The sequence below is a fragment of the Apus apus genome, chromosome 4 (genome assembly GCF_020740795.1).
Source record: "Apus apus isolate bApuApu2 chromosome 4, bApuApu2.pri.cur, whole genome shotgun sequence".
Classification (NCBI taxonomy): Eukaryota; Metazoa; Chordata; class Aves; order Apodiformes; family Apodidae; genus Apus; species Apus apus.
Genome location: NC_067285.1, coordinates 97,751,588 through 97,762,635, shown reverse-complemented (window position 1 = coordinate 97,762,635; position 11,048 = coordinate 97,751,588). Strand labels below are relative to the sequence as shown.

General features: G+C 39.6%; 1 protein-coding gene across 5 annotated transcripts in view; it reads left to right on the top strand.

The window, feature by feature from the left end:
* Positions 1–809: 809 nt before the first annotated feature.
* Positions 810–11,048, top strand: part of PACRGL (parkin coregulated like) — a 44,786-nt gene continuing 34,547 nt past the window's right edge. For 2 of the 5 annotated variants that reach the window (XM_051619899.1, XM_051619897.1), the window contains exons 1-6: positions 811–904; positions 4,920–5,074; positions 6,634–6,701; positions 7,751–7,841; positions 8,647–8,781; positions 10,391–10,498. In XM_051619899.1, coding sequence (XP_051475859.1) covers positions 4,937–5,074; positions 6,634–6,701; positions 7,751–7,841; positions 8,647–8,781; positions 10,391–10,498 — 540 coding nt within the window. In that variant the 5' untranslated portion in view covers positions 811–904; positions 4,920–4,936. The other 3 variants (XM_051619900.1, XM_051619901.1, XM_051619898.1) reach the window with 3 other exon arrangements.

Genomic DNA, 11,048 nt, shown 5'->3' with positions numbered 1-11,048 from the left:
TAAGCAAACCAAGAAAATGTCTTGCTTAATGTATTGTTGAGTGCATGAAAGAATAAACATCTCTCACAGAAAGCAAGAAGGCACTGTGATGATTCACAGGATCCACAGAGAGAGAGAAAAAATAATAAACCTTTTACCCAAAAAGTCATTGACTCTGTTCAGATGTGATGGCTTATAAACAAATATTGTGTTTGTGGCAGGATATCAGTATCCTTTGAGTGGGTTATCTGAAAAAAAATAAACTAAAAATGACCTATCATTTTTTTTGGAACAAAAATTATCACAATGGGAATGTGGCCCCATCCCTGAAAGTCATACTTCTGTCACGTGAAAATAAAAGCAAAATAAAGTATTTCCCAAATCCTGTTTTCCCAGGGAAAACTATTAAGAAAGCTATTAAGGTATTAAGAAAGTGGATAAAAATGAGCGGCGACGCCACCTGAAAACGTATCATCTCCATTCTAATCACAAACACATACGGTAGGTTTAAAAATATGAGCCTTTTAATCACATTTTCCCTCTGTCTCCAGCGAGCGCTGAAGCTCGGAGGAACTGAAGGTGGTGCCTCCGCTCCCCGACACCTCCCAGCGCCAAGCGGCCCCGCAGCCCCGCCGCCAGAGCCCCCAGCGCAGAGGATGCTGCCCAGGATGCTGCCCAGGACGCTGCCCAGGATGCTGCCCAGGACGCTGCCCAGGATGCTGCCCAGGATGCTGCCCAGGACGCTGCCCAGGACGAATCCCGGGCAGCGCGTCAGTCTGTCCGCGCCCGCGGCCCCCGCCGCGCATGCTCCCCTTAACGCGTCCCCGGGCTCGGGCGGCAGAGGAATATTGGGCTCTCAGCGGCCCGTAGTTTCCCTGGCAACCGGCAGGAAGCGCCGCCGGGCGCGGAGCTGCCTGCGCGGCAGGTGAAGGGGTGCGGTGCGGCGGGTGGAGGGGTGCGGGTGCGGCGGGTGAAGGGGTGAAGGGCTGTGGGTGCGGCCGGGCAGGGCTGCTGGGCAGGCTCGGGCCCCGGGTAAGGCCGCCGAGCAGCGGCTCAGCCCCGCAGCCAGGCCTCGGGAGCTGCGCGGCCGCCCTTCCCGAGGGGCCCGTAAGAAGAGGGGACCCGCTGCCTGTCGGCCCGGCACTCTCCTGTGTCCTTCTGGGTCGGCGCTTCCTGCGAGGGAGTGGGAGCTGTGGGGAGGGGAGAGGGGTCCCGAGAGGGACGTGCCCTTCCTCATCGTCTTGCTGGGTCTTTTAATGTTTCACAAGGTTCATCAGTGTCGGTTTGTGGTGTATTTCCAGATCTTTGCTGTTTGACCCTCTCGGTTTTTCCAGTCCTTGATGCCCCTCAACTCGTTCTGAATTTTCTGCGAAAATACTTATTTTGTTATTAGCAACATGTCTGTTTGCACTGTGAGCAACTGTATGTTTCAAAGGTTGACGCTGCTAGCACTATTTTGTGACATACAGTGCTAGTGTCAAGAACGTACTTGTTTTTGATTTTTATTTTTCTGATGGTTAGAAATGTGTGATTAGAGTTTTGTGATCATAAGCTGGCACTTTAAAAATCAGTAAATTTTCTTTCTATGGCATTTTTCGTCTTCTAGGGCCATTTCAGGTTTTAATGATTTGCATTGTACAAACAGGCTTTTCCTGTAAGTGTCATGTAAGTTTTTGTGTATTCTGAAGAAACTTTTAGTTGTGTAATTGTGGTATGTTAATTCGGCTTTTTAAAAGGCTGTCACTGGAGACAGGCTGTATTATGAAAATGGTAGGAAAGAGAAACCAGGATGTAGAGCAGGTGATTTGAGTCACTAGTTCCGATTAAATAATCAGCCAAGAAGTGTTGATTTAAACTTTCAATTTTTGTTTTGCTCTGTATTTGTATTTTAGTAATTTGTTAGTGTGACTATATTTTGGTTTTCAACATTCAGTAAAACACAAGTGCTGGGCCCTTATCAACTTCTTACTAGAAAGAGAAATAGTAATAAAGATTTAATCATTAAAAGTACCTTACTGGAAGTTCTGTTTGGAGAAAGAATTGGAAGAGCAAAGCTAAACAAGGACTGCATGTGCACCAATTCCCACAGCATTCTGCTAGGGAAATTGGCTGTGCATGGCTTGGGAGCGGCTTGGAAGGGTGTTCTCTTTGCTGAGTAAAAAACTGGCAGGGTGGCCTGAACCAAATAGTTCTGGTGAATGGAATTAAATCCAGTTGGCAGCCGGTCACAAGTGGTGTTCCCCAGGGCTCAGTGTTGGGACCAGTTCACTTTAATACCTGTATCACTGATCTGGGTGAGGGAATGGAGTGAACCATCAGAAAGTTTGCAGGTGACACCAAGTTGGTGGGAGTGTTGATCTGCTTGAGGGTAGGAAGGCTCTACAGAGGGATCTAGACAGGCTGAACTGATGGGCCAAGACCGATTGTATGAAGTTCAACAAGGCTCAGTGCCAGGTCGTGCACTTGGATCACAACAACCTCATGCAATGCTACAGGCCTGGGGAAGTGTTGCTTGAAAGCTGCCCTGAGGAAAAAGACCTGGAGGTGTGAGTCAACAGCTGGCTGAATTTGAGACAGCAGTGTGCCCAGGTGGCCAAGAAGGCCAACAGCATCCTGGTGTACATCAGAAATAGCGTGGCCAGCTGGAGTAGAGAGATGATCATGCCCCTGTACTTGGCACTGGTGAGGCCGCACTTTGAGGACTGTGTGCAGTTCTGGGCCCTTCACTGCAAGAAGGACATTGAGGTGCTGGAGCATGTCCAGAGAAGATCAACCAAGCTGGTGAAGGTTTTGGAGAACAAGTTCTTTGAGGACTGGCTGAGGCAAGTGGAGTTCTTTAGTCTGGAGAAAAGAAGGCTGAGGTGAGACCTTACTGCTCTCTACAGCTACCTGGAAGGAGGTTGTAGTGTGGGGATTGGTCTCTTCTCCCAGGTAACAAGCAAATAGAACAAGAGGAAATGGCCTAAACTTGTGCCAGGGGAGGTTTACTTTGGATATTAGAAAAAGTTTTCTATTTAAAGTGTTGTCAGGCACTGGAACGGGCTACCCAGGGAAGTGGTGGAGCCACCATTCCTGGAGGTATTTAAAAGATTTGTAGATGTGGTGCTTATGGACATGGTATAGTGGTGGAGGTAGCAGTGTGCTAGATTAACAGTTGGACTAGATTACCTTAAAGGTCTTTTCCAACCAAATGATTCTATGATTCCCTGAAACGATATCATGGTTTGGGCCCAACACGACAACAAAGGAACAGCCCCATGGCTGCTCACTCAGCTTCCCCCCCTCCCCAACACACACTCTCTGGGTTGAGGAGGACAAAGCGCATGGGTTGAGACAAGGACAAGGAGAGTTCTTCACTGATTAAGGTCCCGGGCAAAACAGACTCGGGGAAAAAACATAATAATTTAATCTCACACTAATCAAACACACACAGGACACAGACAACACAAAGAGCAGGGCTTGCCTATTTTACCCCACCCCTCCCTTCTTCCTGGGCCCAAATCACTTTGTTCCCGGTTTGTCTCCCTCCTTCCCCCCAGCAGCACAAGGGACAGGGGATGGGGTTTAGAGTCACTTCACAGGCTGCTGGTTGTTGCCATTCCATCCTCCTCAGGAAGAAGGACTCCTCACATTCCTTCCCTGCTTCCACATGGGGTCCCTCCCATGGGATAGAGTCCTCCACAAACCTCTCCTTCATGAGTCCATCCCACGAGGCTTGGAGCTGCTCCAGCCTGGGCCTCCCACAGAGTCACGGGCTGCTTTGGGATAAAACTCCCCTGGCACCAGGGTCTTCCATAGCTGCACAATCAGAGCCCACAGGCAGCAAATCCTCTGGCCACAAAATCCAAGTCCAGTGGCCAAGTTCACCCCTCCTGGTGCCTTCAGGGAATGTTCCACCACGTTCCTCCAGGAGTGCAGGGGGACAGCTGCCATCTCGCCATGGGTTGCAGGGAAACTTCTGCTAGGGCACCTTCTTCCCCTTCTTCCTTGCCAACCACCAGCACCACTCTCCTCCTCCAGCACAGCTCTTCTCCCCTAAGTGCTTCTCTGCTCAGGTGTTATAGCTGTTCTTTTGTATGTTAATCACATCTATTTGGCTCCTTGGCTGGGTTTGGAGCAGGGGGAGCTTCTCAACTTCTTACCAGAGCCACTCCCTGCTACCAAAAACCCTACCAAACCAAACCAGAACAAACATGGATATATTCCCAGGATTAATTTGTGTTATTCATCATAATGTCAGGCTTCGTATGTTTAATATGTAGTAGACTATTGTTTTAAATAGGGACATTTTAACCCAATTACATACATACATAGTAGTAATACATGTAACTGGTGCTTTAGCATCTAGAAGATACAAGAATACAAAAATATAGATGCAGAAAAAATACAGAAAGATACAGAAACATATTTTTGCATTATTTTTGACAAAATACTTTCATTCTTCTTACTTTAATTGAAGTTAATTTTTTGTGTTCTTTCTCTTACTGAGTCTACTTTGGTTTTTGTGTTCTTGCCCTTGTGTTCATTCCTTCATCCTGGCCATTCCTCAGAATTGTTACTATCATCTGCTGCAACTGTACCCAACCAGCCTGTTTCACTCTGGGCTGTTCTGCTGAGCACTGTGATGCTGTTCGGATTTCTGTAGGCTACCCTAGAGCCAGACTGTAGCTGATAGCACTTCTGCCTCAGAACTCAAAGTACAGAAGTAAAGGGGGGCAACACAGAATTAGGAGATGTGTGCAGTTTAAAAATGGAGTGGCAAGACTTGAAAAATTATTCTGTGCACTGCTTAGGATATATAAGAGTAAGCATTTATTTTCTGGTACACTTGCTCAGATTTTCTTGGTTGATTGCTCTTGTCAGTCTTTGGACCTGGAGATTTCTAGCCCTTGATATTTTAACGAGAACTATTTTATGTTTTTAATCTTTTTCTATTCTAGGAAGTAATGTTCTAAGAATGTCATCAGGTGTCCAAATAAAACCAAAGGTTGCAGTGCAGAAAAGCAAGACATCTCCTTTGCCATGTTCTTCAGAACCTACAATTAAACCACAGCCAAGGCCTAGTGACAAGCTGAATCCTGAAACTATTGATCCGGTATGTGTAGGTGGTGGGTTTTCTGTTTGTTTGTTTAAAACGTATCTCATGCTGGAAGAACTTTCCTTACTTTATGCAGAATATGCTTCTTTAGGCTTCTGTTCTGTAAATTTGAAGTAAACTTTTTTTTTAATTAATCATATATTCCCTGAGCCATAATATGTTTATTACTTTGAAAAAAAAAAAACAAAAGAAAAAAGAAAAAAAAAAGTAAGTTTTGGCACAATTGTGGTTTGGGTGGTAACGTTTTTATTTTCCGTGTACTTTTGTCCTAAGAAGAGATTTAGAGCTAAGAGTTAAAAAGCAATATGTTTTATTGGTATATGTTTTGGCACCTGGTCATTTAGATGAGCTGATCTCAGTTATGTAATGAAACCAAGAATCAGGTAACATCTAGAAGAACATCTATACCTCTTAATATCTAGCAAATCAATTGCTGGTGAGCATTACTTGAAACTCCCAAGTACTGTGTGTAATACTTGGAAAAGAATGTGAGCTCTCAGGAAAGACTTATCATAGAATCATAGAATTGATGGAAGGAGTTGTTTTATTTCATGGAAGTCCTGTGACTGGAGAACAATCTTTGAGTGGGTGAATTAAAACTCACCACTGGGGCGTACCAGCCAAACATTTAGTAATATCACAGACCTTTTTGAAAACCATCTAAATGCAGGAATACATTGGCAAGGTGCTAGTTTGAAAACTTTTTGCAAGTATACAATGACTTAATTAAGCCAAGAAGTTATCAAATCATGCACACAATTTTAACAATGCTACTATAAGTTCAAACACTCGAAAAATAAAAACTAAGATGCCATGGTGTTTCCTGCTATGTGCTTTGTGATTGGATATTTAATCTGGGAAGTAGCCTTGAATGACCATGCTGATAAATAATATCATAGTTCATATGCGTAAAAAGCATGTATATGATAAAAAACAACTTCGTGCAGGCTTTTCTCCTGCAAAGCTTCTGGTTTCTTCACTGAGTCCTCCTTAGATTCTCACCCAGTATGAACCTTCTTGCTGATTTCCAGTGCCCTCATACCATCTTGCCCAACATTTCATGTTTCTCCCACATCTTGCCACCTTGTTATTTTGTCTATACTCCGATCAAGATGGAATTGGAGTAAATCTGCCTTCTGTGTATTATTACCAGTGTAACAACAAGAACATCAGGAAAGTGAAAGGTCCTTAATTTCTTAAGGAGAGAACCCATAAGACTTCAGTGTGAAGATTTGCAAGTGAAAATAGAAAAATAAGGGTATTCCATCCTGAGACCACTGATTCTATGTTATGTATTCATTTTCACAACTTCCTAGCCAGACAATTCTAAAAAGCAGTTTTCTGAAAAATGTATCAAATACATGTTTTCCACCCTATAGCTGCAGTTCTTGTATTGATTAGTTTTGGAACTGTATGACTATGTTCCCCTTTTGGTAAACTGCAGTTTTAAGATACTCAAAATAACTATCAGACCTTACTGTTATGAATAAATAACGCATATATATATATATATATATATAAAAAAAAAACAAAAAACTTTTTTTTTGTCTTCACAGTTTGGTGTTCATTCTCGACAGCCTTCTACATTTGCTGCTATATATGCTAAAGGTGGCATTCCATGCAGGTTGGTTTTGTTGGGTTTTTTTACAAAGTATATTATGTTTAGGTAGAATTACAGAGACTGAAAAACATCTATTCATGTTTGATCTTTTAGTTAGACTGTTTTATTCCCTTCATTTCTGAAAAGATGTCTGATACTTAACTCTTTTCAAAGCAGAAAGCAATTTCCTGTATTTTTAAAATTGTCTTATTTTGCCTTTTTTTTTTAATACTTTGTTAATTCTGACACTGCAGTTTTAAAGCTAGTTATTTGCAGGTTTGGTTTGCTAAGCCTCTTTCATGAACAAAGTTGGTATCTTCATATAATGGTCTTTACGTCTATACCTACCAATAAAGATAATAAAGTCAGTGCCATTTTAGTAAGTAGAGATCTTGCAGTCTTTTTTTGTCTGAAGTAAGTAGTATGGCAAGATTTTCTTGAGTATTCCAATTCTTTAGTTGTCAGCAGTATCAGATATTAACAAAACTGTATGTAAGTAATAGTTCGTGGTATTTTAAGTTACTTTTGTCTGTTATATATTTGCCTAGACAATATGCGTTCAAGTGCTTTGCCAAGTGGATGCAGAATTACTTAACAAAAAATTAAGTAGTCATTAATACATGAATATACATGTATAAAATAATTATAAATACGTAGCCTTTATCTCTATCTTAGGGGTAATTGATGAATTCCAATATGATTTTCTTTCAGTTTCAACTGATTTCCCTTACCAATTGTTATTTTAGGAAAATGTTTCTTGATTTTTAACAAAACAAGTAACTGCAAAAGGAGCATCTTCTGTGTTGGTATGAGAGGCATCTGTAATTTTGGTAACTTTTATTTTTCGATTTCTAAGTGATTTCGAGCAGAATTTTGAAAACAGCCGTATTTGGGAATTATAATAATTGCACTGTTGGATTACAATTATACATTCCACTAAGGAGACTAGTATGTATTGACATTATGTATATAACATAGCAATACTGCAAACCGATTTCTGATACATTTAAAGTTAATAGTGTTGACAATAAAGTACATATTATTATATGTTAATTTGTTAAAACTTTATATAGGTTAGTGCATGGCTCAGTAAAGCACAGACTGCAATGGGAGTGCCCTCCTGAAACTGTGCCCTTTGATCCTCTTCTTGTAACACTGGCAGAGGTAAACTTGATTTTCTTACGAAATTAAGCATATGGGAGTTCCTGATCGCAGATGGTATTTTTTAACAAGCTAAGCTAGATATCTTAGACTCACCTACTAGAGAAATATGAAATAAACTTCTGAGCATCTTGTATGGATGAAGATGGTCAGGCACAAAGCCACTTGTAGTTCTTTAGTTCAAGCATTCTGGAAGAGCTATTTAATCTTCGAGATACTGGCCAAATACAGGACATCTTAGATTCCTGACTGTTGAATGAAATACTTTAATCCTGTTGTGGCTGTGCTGTTGTAAACAAAATTGACTTGCTTATTTTTTGTATGTAAAGACTGCCTATTGAAGTAAGAGTGCTTTCCTCAATAAACTGAATTAACACAGTAGAAATAGGAGTCTGTAAATAAGTGAAAGAGCAATACTATATATATATATATATATGTTCAGGCTTCTGTTCTTTCAGCATCATCTGTGATGTTTGTCACCAAATATGTTTCAGGAATGTAGGTAAATGTTGAATCCAGTATGGTAGGTGTAATAATGAGCAAACTATAGATTTAAGATTAAACAAAGCTGTCAATTCCTAAAGTAACTTAGAGCTCCTAATAGGGAAAGAAGACAGACTTGGGTTGTAAGATTAAAGGTAATTAAGTGCAAATATGAATGGCTCCACATGGTGGTGTTAGTGTATTTTATATTTTAAACTGATGTAACAAAATCTAAACCTTATCTTGCTACTATGTGGAACTTTTAAAATGTGTTTTTGTTTAAAATAAGGCTAACTTAAGCAAACGCGTTTTACTTTTGCAACAGGGTCTAAGAGAGACAAAACATCCTTATACGTTTGTTTCAAAGGAGGGTTTTAAAGAATTGCTTATGGTTGAAGGTGCTATTGAAAAAGCAATTCCCTTGTTGCCTCGTCTAGTTCCAGTGTTAAAGGCTGCATTGGTATGTCTTACTCTTCATTTAGAGATGGTCATGGGTTTGATTTTTGTTTTTTCCTTTTTTACTGTACTACATGAAAAAAAATGTGATAAATCTATTGCATCGGCTTTTGCTTTGAGATTTGGGGGTATGGGAATAGTTTCTTTTTCTCATGTTAACTCTAGCTTGGTTTTATCAGATAAATATCTCTTTAACTATAAAATCAAATGGTCAACTGCTTGTATGTCTGTGTGACACTAGCTGTGGGCAATTTCTGTGGAAATGTTCAATTAAAGATCTGAATATAAGCAGAAATAAATATATGTGTTGGTGGTGTTTTTGTATATCCACATAATAACATGCAAACAAAAATATTGAGGTGAAGTAAAATGGAGATGCAGGAATAAATACTTGTCTGTTACACTTAAAAATTCAGATCATGCTACAAAGATAAACCAGAATATGCCAGTGAGGAAAAGGAAAGGATATATTTAAAATGTTAGGTCACAGTCTTAATTTTAAAAATATTTTTAACTTTTCTACTCCTTCAGAAAATAAAAAAGGTAAAGTATTGGCTTCAAAGGTAATTTTTTTTTTCCTTTTTCATATCTTGCAGAGCCCTTTTCTGGTTCAGCTACATGCTGTCCTTTAATCTACCTGTGTTTCAGTTCTGGTTTTCTAGAGGTGTCTGAAAGTTTGAAAATTATTTGTGATCTCAGATCTGACGTGTAATAGAATATCAGAATTGTGTGTCATCAGTAGCTTTGGTTCAGTTTGGAAGACAAAATTAGAAGAATTATTCTTGTCTGTTCTTCTAATTATTGCTACTCATCTGCTAATTTTCATTGTTGCACTGTTATGGTATAAAGTCTTGTTAAACAAGCATTCAATGGCTTCTATTTAAAACAAAAGCAAACAAACATACAGGGCCCAAATACCAGGGTGGAAAAATAACTGCTTGAATAAAGGTCAGTATTAGTACAGAACCAAAAATAAATTGTCATTAATCAATTTCACTGCTAAAGGAAGAGTGAGATAACTAAACCATTAGAGGATTCAAGTATAGAAGAACTCTCCAGTGGGAGCAGTAAAGATGACAAAGCACCCTAAAAATAGATAAGAGCCTGATAATTGCTGGCTGGTGACAAAGCTGTAGTTGGCAGGGGACTCAATTAATTGAGCCATAAATGCACTGGCTCCTGTGTTTCTCCAACAAAGACAATTATTGTTATGAATTACATAGAAATTACCCTGAATTCATTAAATTTGTAATTAAAATGTTGTCTCCCAGTTTCGACATATTCGCTTTTTATTCACATTTAAAGGGTACTTTCGAATACTTTGTGAACCATTAAAATTGTTGCTGTAGTCAACTGTTTTGCCTGCTGATATTTTCATTTAATCAATAATAAATTATTCGTTTTCCCCTCTCAGAAGAAATGCAAGAGATTCACTGACATTTTGTGGGTACTTTTTGTTTTCTACTTCAAAAAAATGTACTTCTGTTTTTAAATGTTACCTCTGGATACTAATGTTGAGTCATGTTGTACTTGTATTTCTAAACTTGCAACATTATACAAATTAGCAGTTGCAGAGGAGTTTGAATTGGATTTTCTTTTTTCCCCCTCTGGAGGCCCATTCAGATGATGAAGTATTTGGAAGGGGACTGGATGCTTTAGTTCAGCTGAGTGCTGTTGTTGGCCCATCTCTTAATGATCATCTTAAGCAGCTACTCACAAATGTAAGTTTTTAAGGCTGTAGTAAAAATAATCTGTATTTTTATGGTACTTTTGTTGTGATTTTTCCTTCAATATCTGCATAGATGCAGTGGAGGCCTCAGCAGTTCCATGAAAAGCATTACTTCATGCATTCCTCTGTGTAAGCCCATCATTCTTTAATAATACGGTGACTTATAAATTTCTAGTAAGGTCCAAAAACTGTTGTTAATGTGAATTGGAGAATAATAAAACTCTTGTCTCTGCTATTTAAAAAAAGATCCAGCTTGAAGCCGAAATAGGTGCTATGTTTTGAGAAGCTTATGTTTAGTGCAAAAGTAGTTTTTGCATTTTAAATGTGATTTTTTTTTTTTTTTTTTTAAATCTGTGAAAGTTTCAACAAATTGACAGAAGCAAATATTCCCACTTTTTTCAGGTGGGAATTCTGCACAAATAACTTTTCATTAAATAAACTTAGAGTGGGACTGTAGAACATACTTTTATACTGAGTCCTTCTGTAGACATCCTTTCTCAGTAAGATAGGCTTTCCATGGTTTCATTTAGCCTGCTTCCAAA